The sequence below is a fragment of the Eleutherodactylus coqui genome, chromosome 10 (genome assembly GCF_035609145.1).
Source record: "Eleutherodactylus coqui strain aEleCoq1 chromosome 10, aEleCoq1.hap1, whole genome shotgun sequence".
In the NCBI taxonomy this organism is placed as follows: domain Eukaryota; kingdom Metazoa; phylum Chordata; class Amphibia; order Anura; family Eleutherodactylidae; genus Eleutherodactylus; species Eleutherodactylus coqui.
This window is the reverse complement of record NC_089846.1, coordinates 95,493,772-95,511,020: the sequence shown is the minus strand read 5'-3', so window position 1 is coordinate 95,511,020 and position 17,249 is coordinate 95,493,772. Positions and strand designations below refer to the sequence as shown.

General features: G+C 44.2%; 1 protein-coding gene across 3 annotated transcripts; it reads right to left on the bottom strand.

Annotated features, from left to right (window-relative positions):
* Positions 1-598: 598 nt before the first annotated feature.
* On the bottom strand, positions 599-7,312 carry FOSB (FosB proto-oncogene, AP-1 transcription factor subunit). 3 transcript variants are annotated; one of them, XM_066581517.1, is made up of 5 exons: positions 6,105-7,312; positions 2,495-2,776; positions 2,312-2,419; positions 1,691-1,897; positions 599-1,596 (listed from the first exon to the last, which is right to left on the bottom strand). In XM_066581517.1, the coding sequence occupies exons 1-5, from the start codon at positions 6,207-6,209 to the stop codon at positions 1,510-1,512; spliced, it is 789 nt and encodes a 262-aa protein (XP_066437614.1). In that variant the 5' UTR covers positions 6,210-7,312; the 3' UTR covers positions 599-1,509. The 3 variants fall into 3 exon arrangements, with proteins under 3 accessions (XP_066437614.1, XP_066437615.1, XP_066437613.1); XM_066581518.1 differs by lacking the exon at positions 6,105-7,312 and adding an exon at positions 4,442-4,965 and having other exon boundaries at positions 600-1,897; XM_066581516.1 differs by having other exon boundaries at positions 601-1,897.
* Between the last annotated feature and the right edge of the window lie 9,937 nt (positions 7,313-17,249).

Here is a 17,249-nt window from a genome sequence, read left to right as displayed (position 1 = left end):
TCAACATCCCCCCTGCACTCTTCCAGGAAAGAAGGGGTAGTGAAGGAGAAGAGAAGGAGGCAACTAAAGCCCTCATTACAGGGGAGCAAGATGCTCCAAGGTGAAGCCTCCACACAGGAAACCAGCAGAGACATTAGAAGCAATGCATTATGGGAATACATGGAGCAGGACAAGCCCAAATAAAACAAAGGAGAGGGAATGAACAGAAGGGGGGTCATGTCTCAGAGGGCCAGGAGCAGGAGGGGGAGGTCATGTCTCAGAGGGCCAGGAGCAGGAGGGGGAGGTCATGTCTCAGAGGGCCAGGAGCAGGAGGGGGAGGTCATGTCTCAGAGGGCCAGGAGCAGGAGGGGGAGGTCATGTCTCAGAGGGCCAGGAGCAGGAGGGGGAGGTCATGTCTCAGAGGGCCAGGAGCAGGAGGGGGAGGTCATGTCTCAGAGGGCCAGGAGCAGGAGGGGGAGGTCATGTCTCAGAGGGCCAGGAGCAGGAGGGGGAGGTCATGTCTCAGAGGGTCAGGAGCAGGAGGGGGAGGTCATGTCTCAGAGGGTCAGGAGCAGGAGGGGGAGGTCATGTCTCAGAGGGTCAGGAGCAGGAGGGGGAGGTCATGTCTCAGAGGGTCAGGAGCAGGAGGGGGAGGTCATGTCTCAGAGGGTCAGGAGCAGGAGGGGGAGGTCATGTCTCAGAGGGTCAGGAGCAGGAGGGGGAGGTCATGTCTCAGAGGGTCAGGAGCAGGAGGGGGAGGTCATGTCTCAGAGGGTCAGGAGCAGGAGGGGGAGGTCATGTCTCAGAGGGTCAGGAGCAGGAGGGGGAGGTCATGTCTCAGAGGGTCAGGAGCAGGAGGGGGAGGTCATGTCTCAGAGGGTCAGGAGCAGGAGGGGGAGGTCATGTCTCAGAGGGTCAGGAGCAGGAGGGGGAGGTCATGTCTCAGAGGGTCAGGAGCAGGAGGGGGAGGTCATGTCTCAGAGGGTCAGGAGCAGGAGGGGGAGGTCATGTCTCAGAGGGTCAGGAGCAGGAGGGGGAGGTCATGTCTCAGAGGGTCAGGAGCAGGAGGGGGAGGTCATGTCTCAGAGGGTCAGGAGCAGAGGGGGAGGTCATGTCTCAGAGGGTCAGGAGCAGAGGGGGAGGTCATGTCTCAGAGGGTCGGAGCAGAGGGGGAGGTCATGTCTCAGAGGGTCAGGAGCAGAGGGGGAGGTCATGTCTCAGAGGGTCAGGAGCAGAGGGGGAGGTCATGTCTCAGAGGGTCAGGAGCAGAGGGGGAGGTCATGTCTCAGAGGGTCAGGAGCAGAGGGGGAGGTCATGTCTCAGAGGGTCAGGAGCAGAGGGGGAGGTCATGTCTCAGAGGGTCAGGAGCGGAGAGGGGGGTTATGTCTTAGAGGCCAGGAGCGGAGAGAGAGGTTAAGTCTTAGAGGCCAGGAGCGGAGAGAGAGGTTAAGTCTTAGAGGCCAGGAGCAGAGAGAGAGGTTAAGTCTTAGGAGGATAGGAGCAGAGGGGAAAAGGTTATGTCTCAGAGTGCTAGGAGTGAGGGGGAGCTGAGCGAGTCGGAGGATGAGCGCTCACTTCCACTGCTGCGCTGGTATCGGCTTCCACAGGCTCCTCCCTCTGGGGTGGTGAACACAAATGAAGAGGTGTAAGATCCAACGCTGGTGGTACAGTCCGAGTCCGGGAGGGGGGGCAAACAGACAGGAAATGATACCTCCGGCTGAGCGGGATATGACGGTAGTAGTCCACCATGAGGAAAGGATGTGGTAGGCTCAGTGTGAGGCAGGTCAGGGTCCTCATAGGGCAGTTTGCATCCTGATCGGTGTGAGAGAAGAGCAAATTCCAGCTGTTCTTTTTGTCTGCGAAGCTCGTCAATCTCTGCCTCAAGGTTGGACTTTTCCTCCTCCAAGAGGTCCGTCTCCTGCAAGATGGTGGAAGGTCACATGACAAATGAGCAAATAGCTCTCTTCTGTGTTGCAGGGAGATCCTGTCTCTACATGGCCAATTATAAATTCTACATTGGCTACGAAGATTGAATCTCCATCACTCAGGAGGCCTGTCACCCAGGACACTCATCATTCAAGAAGCCCATCACTCAGGAAGGAAATCACTCAAGATTTCCATCACTCAAGAGGGAAACCACTCAGGACTCCTATCACTCAGGTATATGAGTAGAACTACATGAGTGCATGTATGACCTTCTGGACAGAAACCAGAGACGTTTTCATTCACCAAAAGCATATATACAGAATGTGGTGAAGAAATGGAAGACCCCTTTAATGGTCACAGATGTCAGGAAACTGGTCACCAGCACATGGAGATGGTCTCTACTTACATTCTGCAATCTGTCCGTCAGCTCTCGTCTTCTGTTTCTGCATTTGGCAGCAGCTAATTTGTTCCTTTCTCGGCGGACGCGCCTCTTCTCCTCTTCCTCCGGTGTCAGCTGCAAAGAGATAGGAAAATGACATGTGAGTATTCTATCAGTGACATCTATCTTCATCTGTAAAGTGGTACTTACTGATTCTTCTCTAGGCCTTTTCCTGGGTCTTGGTGGCCGAGTTTCCTCCTGTCCCGAGGAAGACGCAGCAGGCTGAGCTGTGCCATACGATGACCCAGAAGGCGAGGCATAGCTAGGGCCTGGCAGGTCATAAGGGTCAATAGATGGTCCTGGTGTTGGTTGGGATTGAGCCATGGATGAGATAAGGGCAGAAGTGACCAGCCACTGGAGGTCCTGACTACTGGTGATGGCCGTAACAGTGGGAACAAAGGAGGAGGGGACATCACATAGGGCCACACACTCCTGGTATAAAGAGAGAGATATTCACACACATAGAAGAGATAGCTAAAAAATGAGAGAATGGAGAAGAGAGAAATATGACAGGATGGAGGAAGTAGATGACATAATGAAGAAGAGATGAGGAAAGAAGATAAAAAGATAAAAGGGAGAGGAAGAAGAGAAAAGAGAATGGGGAGAAAAGAAGAGAAGATAGGGAAAGAGATGAAGAATCTAGAGAATGGAGGAAAGAGAAAAAAAAGATGGTATAATGAAGAAGAGCGGAATAAGAGATGAGACAATGGAAAGAAAAGTGAATGAATGGAGAGGAAGATGATGGGATGGTGGTGAGAGAAAGAAGGGATGGGAGAACGGGGGAGAGATGGAGGAAGAAGAGACGAGAGAATGTAGGGAGACAAGAAAAGTTAAAAGACAATAGGGGTATCGAAGATGAAAAAAAATGGACAGATGTAAAAGAAACAAGAATAGAAAGGAGAAAAAGGTGAGAAAATGGAGGACAGAGAAAGAAAAGAGAAAATTGAGGAGAGAGGAAGAGCGGATGAGATAAAGTAGGAAAGAATAGCACAAGGGATAAGAAAATGAAAACAAAATGAAGAGGAAACAAGAGAATGAAAGAGAGGAAGATGAGAGAATGGAGAATCGGGAAGGAATTTTTTCCTCCACAGGAGCTAAATTGGAATCTGCCTCGTTGTTTATTTTTTGCCTTCCTCTGGATCAACAAGGTGGGGGGGGGGGGGGAGAAGAGACAGGCTGAACTAGATGGATATTGTCTTCATTTACCCTAGCATACTGTGAGAAGAGAAATAGGACAATGGAAAGAGATGAAAAAACAAGTGAACTAAGGAGAGAAGAAGATTAGATAATGGAAGGATGAAAAGATGAGAGGAAGAAAAGATAAGAGAATGGAGGATAGAGGAAGGAAAGAGATGAAGAAACAAGAGAATGGAAAAGAAAGGTGAGAGAATGGAAAAGTGAAGAAGAAGAGGAGAGAATGGAAAGAGACACAAATGGAAAAGAGAGAAAGGTTAACGAATGGAGGGAAGAAGAGACAATTTAAAAATGAAGAAACAAGAGGAAGATGCGATAAAGGAGATGAAAAAGAAATAAGAGAATGAAAAAGAGAAGAAGGTGAATGGATGAAGAAAAGAGGGAGAGAAGATGAGACAATGGGGGGAAAAAAAGGAAAAAGATACAAGAAAATGGAAAAGACAAAAAGGTAAGAAAATAAAGGAGAGGGGAAGAAGAGACAAGAGAATGCAAGAGAGGTTGGATAAAGATGAAGAAGAGGAGAGAATAGAAATAGATAAGGAAAAGACAAGAGAATGGAAGCGAGAGAGAGAAGAGAAGGAAGAGAGTTTTCCTGCATTTACTGTACGTTCCAGGTTCATGGGATGAGAATTTTCATGTCAGACCTAATACGGTTCTGTGACTCCTTGTTGTGTCGGTGACCAGTGAAGTGCGCTTGTCTAATATTACACTGTGTGCAGGTCTGGAGGCCGCAGATGCTTTTGCAGAGGGGGCAATCTGGGGTTTATTACTTTCTCTGGTTGTATTAGATGTTGTATAAAGACCAGAAACTGTTCAGAGTGACAGATGTGTAATAGTAGAAAACACATGAGGGGGGGGGGGGGGGGTATATTTTTCCAAGGTGTTGTGAGTCCTACACATAACTGGATTGGTCCGGAAGATCTCTTGTGCAGCAGAGGCTCGAAATGTGTCAGGAGTTTTGAGCAGATGGCAGATCTGGATGAAATAACTAGGAGGGGAGGGGGGGGTTAAAAGCCTCTTCTCACTGACCCACCCCCCTGTAGGGTAACAGCCCCTCCTAGTGCATATCACCCCCTGTCTCGTCTGCTACATTTTCTGATTCCTTAACAGCCACCTATAGTCATTAAATAACCCCCATCTAAAGCTAATTGCCCCTCTTGCTGCTTCTTCTCATTGTTCCATCTACCCCTGCATACAGGTGGTAACAGCCCCCTCTGGTGCATCATCTCATGGATCCACAGCTCTGTGCTGGTAGTGGCCCTCCTGGTGCATATTCCCACCGAGTCACCCTTCCACTCGTTTAACGGTAATAGCCCTCTCGGGTGCATCTTCTTCACTATGCACAGATGTGTGCAGGTGGCAGTGTCCTGGTGCACGTGCTCACTAATCTGCCCCCTGTACGAGCCATCGCTCTACTCTTTCTCTACGTGATTCCTCATATAGCCCGGCGTGTGTGGGCGTGTCCTCCAACCTCCCCGCCTCCTGAGTCCTTGACGTACGCGGCGACCGCAGTTACGTCCCTGCGCTGTATCGACGCTGCGTTCCAAAATAGCACGCCGGCGTCACTACTCGCCAGCCACGCCCATCCAAACTATGAGTGACAAGAGACGGTCGCGGGGCAGTTGTGCGGTAACTGGGGCAGTCAGCAGAGACTGGAGCAAAGCTGCTGCGCTGGGACTACTGCTCTCAGCGTCCACCTGCTATAGTACTAACGAAATGCTGCGGCTTGTAGTACTTAGCGGCCAGAGGCATTCTAGTGTCAAAAGTTAATAACCACTCCCCCCTCAAATTATACAGCCTGGTGTCATGTGGCCTCCTGCCCTCCCTGACTGTGGTGTCCCAGCTTTCTCCTGCCCTCCCCCTGACTGTGGTGTCCCTGCTTTCTCCTGCCCTCCCTGACTGTGGTGTCCCTGCTTTCTCCTGCCCTCCCTGACTGTGGTGTCCCTGCTTTCTCCTGCCCTCCCTGACTGTGGTGTCCCTGCTTTCTCCTGCCCTCCCTGACTGTGGTGTCCCTGCTTTCTCCTGCCCTCCCTGACTGTGGTGTCCCTGCTTTCTCCTGCCCTCCCTGACTGTGGTGTCCCTGCTTTCTCCTGCCCTCCCTGACTGTGGTGTCCCTGCTTTCTCCTGCCCTCCCTGACTGTGGTGTCCCTGCTTTCTCCTGCCCTCCCTGACTGTGGTGTCCCTGCTTTCTCCTGCCCTCCCTGACTGTGGTGTCCCTGCTTTCTCCTGCCCTCCCTGACTGTGGTGTCCCTGCTTTCTCCTGCCCTTCCTGACTGCAGTCTCCCTGCTCTCTTCTGCCTTCTCTGACTGTGGTCCCCGGGCTTTTTTCGAATCTCCCTTGTGGTTTCTAGTCTCTTGATCTCCCCCCCACAACTCATTTTTCCCACCTGACTACAGTCTCCTCCTATATTCTCTTGCCCTCCCTGATGCATTGGTCTTTGTTATTGCGCCCCCTCCTGTCCATGACTGTGGGAAGAGGAGATAGGAGGCTGCTCTGGTCTAGGTGAAGTCATGTGTGAGAAGACCAGGAGCCGATGTCACTTGTGCACTGTGACGTCTCACTCACCTGTGGTGCAGCGGCCGCTGAGGGACTCCCAAAAGAATCCACAGATGACAGGTACTGAGACTCAGCAGAGGGGGAAGAACTGGAGTCGTCGTATCCCTGGTACATGACCCCAAGAATCCTCAGCCTCAGTGCCAAACAAGAATAGATCCCGGGTATCCCGTTTGTCCAAGGATCTGCTCAGCCTTGTCAGTGGTGGAATCTACTCCGTGTGTATACACATACAAGTGCCGGGATCTCCTGTGGGACTCAGTGATTACATTTTATGCTTTGCAGAAATAGATAATATCCAGAACTTTAACTGACAATTCAGCCTGATGTAGGGATCAGTGATGGGATCTCTTCAGATCTGTATAGAGATTTCTCCTGTGTATCAGTGATGGTATTTCCTTCTGTATATAAAAAAAATAAGTTTGGGATGATCTCCTCAGAATTGTAGATCGATCAGTGATGGAAATCCATTAGACCTTTGTAGCAATAAATCCTGGTATCAACTCCTCTGTAAACATCAGTCCTGGAATCTATTCCTATGTAGGAATCAGTGCTGGGATGTCCTGTGTATGGATTCTCCTTCTTTGTAGGTGTCAGTCCAGGGATCTTCTGTATACGAGCGCTCTCGTGTAGGTATCAATCTTGGGATCTTTTTCATATGGGATCTCCTCCTGTATAGGAATCAGTCCTGGGATCTCCTCTTGTGTTCAGATAAGCGCTGTGCATGCGATCTCCTTCTGTTTAAGTATCGGTCCTGGGAACGCCACCTGTATACGTATTAGTCCTGGGGTCTCCTGTGCGGGATCTCCTCCAGTATAGGTATGAGTGATGGGATCTCCTCCAATATAGTTATCAGTCCTGAGATCTCCTATGTTTGGGATCTTTTCCTGTACGGGTATCAGTCCTGGAATCTCCTGTGTGCGGGATTTCCTCTTCTATAAGTATCAGCGCTGGGATCTCCCCGGCGGCGGCGGTGCTGCAGAAGTGCGGTGAGGGCGCCCCCCAACGGCAGGGTGATAGTGCAGCGTCAGTCCTTGCGCTCCGCTTCTCATCAGATTTATGAATGAAGCTCCCGGCTCGCAGCTAGTTATACCAGCGGGTCCCCGCCCCTTCGTGGCGGTCACAGCCCCCGTCGTACTCTAACGGATAGCTTCACATTACCAGCACCAAGCGCCCTCAAACTCACCCGTCCGCTGCACAGGAGCACCCCACACGTTCCCTCCGATTTTCAGCTTTGTAGCTGCCTTCAGCTGCGATCGGAGGTTTTAGGGCACTGCTGGCGGCTCCGCCTTCCCGGAGTTCCTGTGACGTACATAGCCATATTAGGTGTTGTCTTTGCTGTGTTTATCTGGTTACCAAGCAGTGACGTCAGAGGGAATCCCTGTTCTCAGCTCGGCGGAGAGGAGTATTAATAGCCTTATGCTGCTACTATGCAGAAGACGGAGATGCCGGCGCTTATATATATATATATCCCTGCAGATATAAATATACCGGGAGTGACACTGTACAGTAATATACATATATATATATATATATGTATATATATATATATATATATATATGTATATATATATATATAGCAAACCGATATACCGATATCAACTTACAATGTACAGTATATAATTCACCACACTGATATCAGCTGATAACGTGCAACTTATATGGAGGGGATATAAAAAGTCTACACACCCCTGGTAAAATGCCATGTTTCTGTCATGTTAAAAAATCTGACAAAAATGGATTATTTCCATTTTCCACCTTCAGTGTGACCCGTTATCTATACAATTCCATTGAAAAACAAACTGAAATCTTTTAAGGAGGAAAAAAAAACAAAAAAACAATAATGTGTTTGCATAAGTGTGAACACCCTCTTATATTTGGGGATGTGGGTGTTTTCAGAATCAGCCAATCACATTTAACCTCATCATAAATAGTAGTCCGCAATCCCTTGCCATTATTTACAGGGATTCTAATTTCCCCCATATAAAGTTCAGCTCTTCTAGGAGGATTTTTCTGACATTTTCTTAATTGGTCCCTTAAGAGCTTACAGCACATCAAAGGCATCTGATTGTTGAAAGGTATCCTACATTGTTGAAAAGATACATACACATTCCTAATTCTCAAAAAGTAGGGACACTGTTTAAAATGTAAATGAATGTACTTAGAAATTGATGGCAGTAACTCTTCTCACAACAGTTGGGCCAGGACCGTGTCTACCATTGTGTCCACTGTTGTCCCATTCTTGTCTGATGTAGGATTCTAGCTGCTCAGCAGTCTTGGGTTTTCCTTGACGGATTTTTCATTTCATAATGCGCCAAATGTTCTCTCTCGGTGGACGATCTGGACTGCCGGCGGCCGATTCAGCACCTGAGCTCTTCTGCGAAGCTCTGCCATTGTGATGGATGCAGTTTGTGTTTTGTATTGTCTTGCTGAAATATACAAGGCCTTCCCTGAAAGAGACATTGTCTGCATGGGAGGATATGTTGTTTTAAACCTCTATATACTGCTCAGCATTGATAGTGCCTTTCATGATGGGTAAGCTGCCCATGCCATAGGCATTAATGCAGCCCCATACCATCAGATGCTTTTGAACTGTGTGCCGATAACAAGCTGGAAGGTCTTTTTCTTCTAGAGTCTGCAGGACACGGCTTCTGTGGTTTCTAAAAAGAATCTCAAATTTTGATTCATCATAGAACATTTTTCCATTTTGTCTCAGTCCATTTTAAATGAGCTTTGGCCCAGAGAAGATGCTGGAGTTTCTGGATTGTGTTGATATATGGCTTCTTCTTTGCATGATACAGCTTTAACTTACATTTGTGGATTGCACGGCGAACTGTGTTCACAGACAATGATTTCTGGAAGTATTTGTGAGTCTATGCAGTGCTTTGCATTCCAGAAATATACCAATATTGACTGTTGGCCTTGCCCTCTGTGCACATGAAAATCACCAGATTCTCAGCGTACTTTTTTGGAATTGGGGTTGTATGTATATCACCACATTGATATCACCTCATACAGTTTATATTACTGCACTGATATTAGCTCATAATGTACTGTATATATATATATATATATATATATATATGCATTTATCCAGGGTTCTGATTTGCATGGCTTCTTTCAGTTCAGTTATTTGCATGTTGGTGTCGGCTTTGATAGTATCTAGCCAGAGCATTCTTTGGTGGCCACGGTCTTCATTTGCTGCTGACCACTCCAAGCATTATCAATGTTTCTAATGAATTAGCTCACATTATGTGGCCGAAGTATGAGAGTCTTTGCTTCGTAAATTTGCCTTCTAATGAAAACTTTGGTTTGATGCAGTCTAGGACTGTTTTGTTCATGATCTTGGAGGTCCAAGGAATTAATAGAAGTTTCCTCCAGCACCAAAGTTCGAAGGCATCAATCTTTCTCCAGTCCGATTTCTTCAGTGTCCTACTTTTGCAGTCACAAGTTATGATTGGGAAGATGATTCCATTGACTATCCGGCATTTGGTTGCAGTGCTTATGTCTTTATTTTTCCAGATCTTATCCATACTTAACATTGTGCTGCAACCTTACACTATTCGTTGTTTTATTTCGGGTCCTGATTCTCCATTGCGGTCGATTTTTGATCTGAGGAAGATGAAGTCTTGAACTGCTTCAATTTCTTCATAGTTGATAGGATGCAGCTTTGGTGGACGCCTTTCCCGATTCTGAACCATTTCATTTGGAGGTCTTGACTGTAGCCTCTTGGTTTGCATATAATGACTGTATGAGTTGCCCCTCATGTCCCAGGACTTCCACTTGTTTTAGGCATGGCAGCAGCTCGACGTGTTCAATGCAATCAAAGGCTTGGCTGTAATCGATGAAGCATACGTACGTCTCCTTCTAGTATTTTTAGGCCTTTTCCATGAACCACCAGAGATTTGCAAGTTGGTCTCTTGTTCCTCCTCCTTTGCGAAAACCGTCTTGTGCATTAGGCAGTTTCCGTTCCACTATCGCGATCATGTGTTTTTGTGTAATTTTCATTAGGATTTTGCTTGAATGTGATATTAAGGCTATTGTGCGGTAGTTTGAGCACTCTCTCATGTCGTCTTTTTTGAGAAGCGGCACAAAAACTGACCTTGCCCAATCTTTTGGCTACGATTTGGTTTCCCAAATCTTGTGACAGAGTGCTGTTAGTATCTGGACTGGCAGGGGCTTGAGCAGCTCAGCTGGCATGCAATCCTTTCCAGGGGCTATCCGATTTGGTAGCTGATTTAGTGCCCACTCAACTTCATCCTCAAGGATATTAGGTTCTAATTTTGTTAGTCTTTTTGTTTGTGGTTGATGGTTTCTGTGATTGTTTGCATACAGTTCTGTATATTTATGCCATCTATGCTTCATTTGTTCAGGATCATGTAATTCCTTTCAATGCAACCTCAAAAATTGAGGTTGCATTGGGCGATGCAAAAGGAGCACAAGCCTTTTTAACATGAGTGAAGAGCTCTCTGGTGTGTCCTTTTTTGTTTGCTTCTTCCAATTTCATGCAGTGTGCATTCCAAAATCTTCTTTGTCTTTCCTCGCTTCACGCTGTAACTGGGCATTAAGCCACTGGAAATCATCCCTGTTTCCAGTAGCTTTTGCTTCTCATTGCATGTCGGCAAATCAGATGGTGCCTGCTGATAGCCAGATTGTTTTTCTTGTTGCTTTTTGCATGATATATTTTCATTTGCTGTTTTTCGATTGCAATGTTTTTAATTTCCTCCCATGATTCGTCTGGCTCTTTTTCAAAGGTATTAAGTAATTCAAAACGATTCTTTACGTCTACTGCATAAACGAGAAGTACTGAGTCAGTGTTGAATTTCAAAACTTCTGCTGTTTGTCTGCGATGGCAGAAACGTAGTTTGATTTTGGCAACAAGCAGTTGGTGGTCAGAACCACAATCTGCGCCTGAGAACGTTTTTGCTGCTAGAACGAGATATAATCTATTTGATTGAGCTGAACTCATTAGGAGACGTTCAGGTGTACAAGTAATAATGTGTTCATAACCATTAATAAGTTTTCTTGGCAAAATTGGAAAAGTCGCACCGCCATCATTTCATTCTCCTAAGCCGAGTTTCCATACTCTTGGTGTTTCTGCTTCTGCACTAATTTTTGAATTGAAATCACTGATGATGTAAATTATGTGCTTTTTAGAGATTAGCTGTAAGGTTACATGGATGTCAGCATAAACATTTTCAATCCGTTGCATCAGTGATAGTGGCATAGATGTGTATAACGTGAATCACTTAAGTATTTTGGTGGAATAGGTCAAAACGCCTTTCTCCCCATTTTCTAGGCTTGGGACTGGCACACAGCTGTTACGAACACTGTGTTTAATTCAAAACACAACCATGCGGTTGGGTTATATATATATATATATATATATGGAAAATTTTTTTTATATATATATAAAACCGCACTGATACCAGCTCATACTATATATATATATATATATATATATATATATATAAATTACACTATTAGCTTATAATGCACAATATGCATGAAACACCCACATAAAATAAAAACTGTTTGGCAGATGGTGAACTAATCTTGTATACAAGCTGTGGGGGAAAGGGGAAACCTATTAGCCCATGTGACCAACATGTCAGACATGTTTTGAATGCTGCCGTCTAGAATTCAACATCTATTTTCTCCAATGGCAGGTAATTTGAGCAGGAAAACCATGGCGTGCTTAATTTTAATTTAGCTTTATTCATTTTCATGTTAACACAAGGGTTTTCTGTAAAATCAGAAAATTGACCATAATGACCACATAATGTGTTTGAAATACTGTTCGCCATATTCGAGTGTTAACCCTATCCTTTTCACCCACTGATGAACTCCCACCAAAGCATCAGGCTGACTGCTAGCACAAGCATCAAGAATTCTGTGTTTCAGATGAGCAACATTCTGGATCTTCTCAGAGAGAACACGTGCCAAGACATGACCCCGTAAATCCAATGGGGTCAAATCAAGAGTACATTGGGGCCACTCAACTGGACATGGGGCGGGTGCCATCTTGTTGGAAGAATTTGGGAAATGTTCTCGGACAGCAATGAAAGAAACACGTCTTCATCTACCAACCCAGTGTAACTGTCTAATCTTAATGCTCCCTCAGTGAAAGGGCTCATAGTTCAGGTACCCCATACACCCCACCATCGCTTTAGGTGTTAGATGGACCAGTCTAGTCAGGTTTGAGTCTGACCAGTAGCGCTGATTCTGTTTATTGACCTCACAATTCACAAAGAAATCTGCCTTACCACTAAACATCAACTAATAGGGAAATAAAGGTTTATCTGAAGGTTCTCTGTCAGCCATTAAGCATATTCTATCCAACGGTCTGGGTCGTCCTAAGTCCGGTGTTGCTGCCATCATTCACAGGGCCTGTAATGAACAAAAATCACTTTGTTAACATGAAACTAATATAGTTATGTTAGAATGACGCACACTGCTGTTTTTCTGGTGAAAGTCTCTGCCAAGTTGATATATCACACACCCACTGGAAAAATTAGAGTTGAATCCAAGATGCAGGTATTCAAAATGGCCGTCATGTTGGTCACATGGCCTAACAAGTTTCCATTTTACCCCGCAGCTTTTATGCGAAATTGGATCAATGTCTGCCAAACCGTTTTCATTCCATACTAGTGTTTCCACACTTTTGAGACACCCTGTATGTATCACTACACTGATATCGTCTGAAATGTACAATATATAGTGATATATTTCTATCACTACACTGGTATCAGTTTATAGTGTACAGTAAATATATATCACCTCACTGACATCAGCTTATAATGATAGTACTCATATCCACTTATATGTACAGTATATACATCGCTGCACTGACAATCAGATTATAATGTACAGTATATATCACTACACTGATATCAGTTTCTAATGTACAGTATAGACTGTATATTACCATAATATCAGCTTATAACATCCAGTATGATGTCACTGCATTGATATCAGCTTATCATGTACAATATATAAAGTATGCTTGTACTCATATCCACTTGTAATGTACAGTACATACATCACTGCATTGACAATCAATTATAATATACAGTATATATTACAGCATATATATCACTACACTGATATCAGTTTATAGTGTACAGTAAATATATATCACCTCACTGACATCAGCTTATAATGATAGTACTCATATCCACTTATATGTACAGTATATACATCGCTGCACTGACAATCAGATTATAATGTACAGTATATATCACTACACTGATATCAGTTTCTAATGTACAGTATAGACTGTATATTACCATAATATCAGCTTATAACATCCAGTATGATGTCACTGCATTGATATCAGCTTATCATGTACAATATATAAAGTATGCTTGTACTCATATCCACTTGTAATGTACAGTACATACATCACTGCATTGACAATCAATTATAATATACAGTATATATTACAGCATATATATCACTACACTGATATCAGTTTATAATGTACAGTATATTACCACATTGGTATCAGCTTATATCATGCAGTATGATGTCACTGCATTGATATCAGCTTAGTATGTGAAGTATATGTTACAATGGTAATATATTAATAATTTTATTATGTATATTAGTGTTCTTATTCTAGTTTATAATATGTAGTATATATATCACATCACGGATATCTGCCTATAATATACAGTATATATGTCCCACACTGCTATCACCTTATAATGTTCAGTGTAGATGTCCCTGCGCTTATATCAACTTACAATGTATAGTGTATAAGTGACTATGCTAATGGAAGCTTATAATGCCCAGCATCTATGTTACTGTGGCGATATCAGCTTACAATATGCAGTATATATATGTGTCTGCACCAAAATTAGCTTATAATATACAGTGTATATGTTACTAAGCTGATATCTGCTTATAATGTACCTCACTGATATAAGCCTATAATGTAAAGTATGTACTGTATGTAGCAATGATATCAACTTATAATACAGTACATACAGGACTGCACAGATACTAGTTTAGAATATACACTATGTCAGTGCACTGATACTAGGTTATAATGTACAGTATTTCACTGCACTGATATCATGTTATAAAGAACAATATATATTTCACTACACTGATATCCGCTTATAGTGTCCATTATATCACTGCAGTGATATAACCTTAGAATGTACAGCAACCATGTGACTGTACTGATAACAACTTCAATTGCACTTGAGTCACTGCACTGATATAAATTATAATATACAGTATATATGTGACTGTACTAATATTAGCTTATAATATAAAGAAGCTGGGTAACAAAAAAGTCAGCAATTCAAACAAATAAAATGTGAAGGTGCACATAAGCCATGGCTGTAACAAATACAGTAACACACGCCATGTTATAAATGCTAACCACTTTTAAATGTTAGGTTATTAGCGCATATGTGTGCCCATCCACTACGTCCTTGCACATTTATGCAGTTAGTATAAATGACAGTTGTGCAATTTTATTCAGATATTAAATGTGTCTGAGTGCTGAGGCGTGCGTTTCTGTAAAGAACCTGAGTAACTTCACTGGCATTAGCTTATAATGCAAAATATTAATGTCAGTGCACTGATATAAGCTTATCTATATATATAAAATTGAATGTATGTCTGTCTGCGTGCGTGCGTGCGTGCGTGTGTGCGTGCGTGCGTGTTTGTCCTTTATGCGCTACTACACCATTCATCCGATCGCCATGAAACTTTGGGAAGTTGTTGAGTACACTCCTGGGAAGATTATAGGCATAGTACAAATATCCTACGATAAATGGCGCGCGAGCTTCGTCGAAAGTTACGCCCCCCCCCCACGTAGATCGAATAAGTAAGCCACCTGCTATTGTGATGTCATCACTGATGTCATCAACATCGGACGCCCTTGAACATGCCCCAACATGTTCTATAAAGCTGCATTGTGATGTCATTAAGGCTCTATTATGACACGTACAGCTTGGAACCACTAGAGCACGCCAGCCAATTACCATTGGAGTTGGAAGTGGGTAAACAAGTACTAGGATATCTTCCTAAGAAGCCACAGCAGCCGGATAAATTGTATGTTCCACCCAACGGCTATTTTATTCAGCCCGCAAGGGGGAAGCAGCGGCCTACAAAATCTAATTCTCTCATTTCCTGATGTCATAGATAGATAGATAGATAGACTGTATGCAATAACCCTGATAGATAGATAGATAGATAGATAGATAGACTGTATGCAATGACACGTACAGCTTGAAACCATAAATACTAGAGCACGCCAGCCATTTACAGTCAGTCTCCATTGAAGTTGGAAGTGGGCAAACATGTACTAGGCCAGTGATGGCGAACCTTTTAGGGACCGAGTGCCCAAACTACAACCCAAAACCCACTTATGTATCGCAAAGTGCCAACACGTCAGGGGGCGGGGCTTATCACAACGTATGATTTTACCCCCGTCGTTCTAAAAAGGACAAGGCTGTTTCAGAATAGACCGGGTGCAGATTCTGACTGCTTTTTGGACGCGGAAATACTGCAGAATGTGCTCAGCGGAGATTTCTGTGGAAAATTCTGCAGCATTTCCGCATCTAAAAAGCAGTCAAAATCTGCACCCGGTCTATTCTGAAAGAGCCCTGCCCATTTCTGCCACATGTACACATACCCCAGCGGTAATAGTGACACCTTCACCCCAGCGATAATAGTGACATCCCACAGCAGTAATAATAGTGACACTCCCCCCATTAGTAATAAGAGTGACATACCCCAGCGGTAAACCTCAGTGGTCGCTGCTGCCGTCATCTAGATATATAAAAACGTAGTATGTATGTATGTCTGTCTTCGCAGCAACGCGCGAACATGCCCCAACATGTTCTCATAAGCTGCATTGTGATGTCATTAAGGCTGTATTATGACACGTACAGCTTGGAACCACTAGAGCACGCCAGCCAATTACCATTGGAGTTGGAAGTGGGTAAACAAGTACTAGGATATCTTCCTAAGAAGCCACAGCAGCCGGATAAATTGTATGTTCCACCCAACGGCTATTTTATTCAGCCCGCAAGGGGGAAGCAGCGGCCTACAAAATCTAATTCTCTCATTTCCTGATGTCATAGATAGATAGATAGATAGATAGATAGACTGTATGCAATAACCCAGATAGATAGATAGATAGACTGTATGCAATAACCCAGATAGATAGATAGATAGACTGTATGCAATAACCCAGATAGATAGATAGATAGATAGACTGTATGCAATAACCCAGATAGATAGATAGATAGATAGACTGTATGCAATGACACGTACAGCTTGAAACCATAAATACTAGAGCACGCCAGCCATTTACAGTCAGTCTCCATTGGAGTTGGAAGTGGGCAAACATGTACTAGGCTATCTTCCCAAGAAGCCACAGCAGCCGGATAAATTGTATGTTCCACCCAACGACTATTTTATTCAGCCCGCAAGGGGGAAGCAGCGGCCTACAAAATCTCATTCAGGTAGGTAGGTTCAGTTCTTGGAGGTTGGGGAATGCTTATGGGCAAGGCCTTATGTCTCATCCCAACTTAATTCTCTCACTTCCCAATGTCATAGAAACTTAAAATTGATTATGTCATAAATAGGAAAAGTTAATGGGTCCCAACTCGATTATTCAATTCAAAGCGCCAAAGAATTAGCGTTCAAATTTTACGTACGGAATCTAATTCTCTCATTTCCTGATGTCATAGATAGATAGATAGATAGATAGACTGTATGCAATAACCCTGATAGATAGATAGATAGATAGATAGATAGACTGTATGCAATAACCCTGATAGATAGATAGATAGATAGATAGACTGTATGCAATGACACGTACAGCTTGAAACCATAAATACTAGAGCACGCCAGCCATTTACAGTCAGTCTCCATTGGAGTTGGAAGTGGGCAAACATGTACTAGGCTATCTTCCCAAGAAGCCACAGCAGCCGGATAAATTGGATGTTCCACACAACGGCTATTTTATTCAGCCTGCAAGGGGGAAGCAGCGGCCTACAAAACCTCAGTGGTCGCTGCTGCCGTCATCTAGATATATAAAAACGAATGTATGTATGTATGTCTGTCTTCGCAGCAACGCGCGACGGGTACGCTAGTATGTAATAAATGATATGAGTTGTCATTTTACTG

What these genes read in the sequence shown, in the direction of transcription:
- FOSB (XM_066581516.1), bottom strand. Translation starts at nt 6,209, where the DNA reads ATGTACCAGGGATACGACGACTCCAGTTCTTCCCCCTCTGCTGAGTCT. An exon ending in AAAGGCCTAGAGAAGAATCA is followed by an intron (nt 2,420 to 2,494) that starts GTAAGTACCACT and finishes ATCTCTTTGCAG; the next exon opens with CTGACACCGGAGGAAGAGGA. An exon ending in TGACGGACAGATTGCAGAAT is followed by an intron (nt 1,898 to 2,311) that starts GTAAGTAGAGAC and finishes ACCATCTTGCAG; the next exon opens with GAGACGGACCTCTTGGAGGA.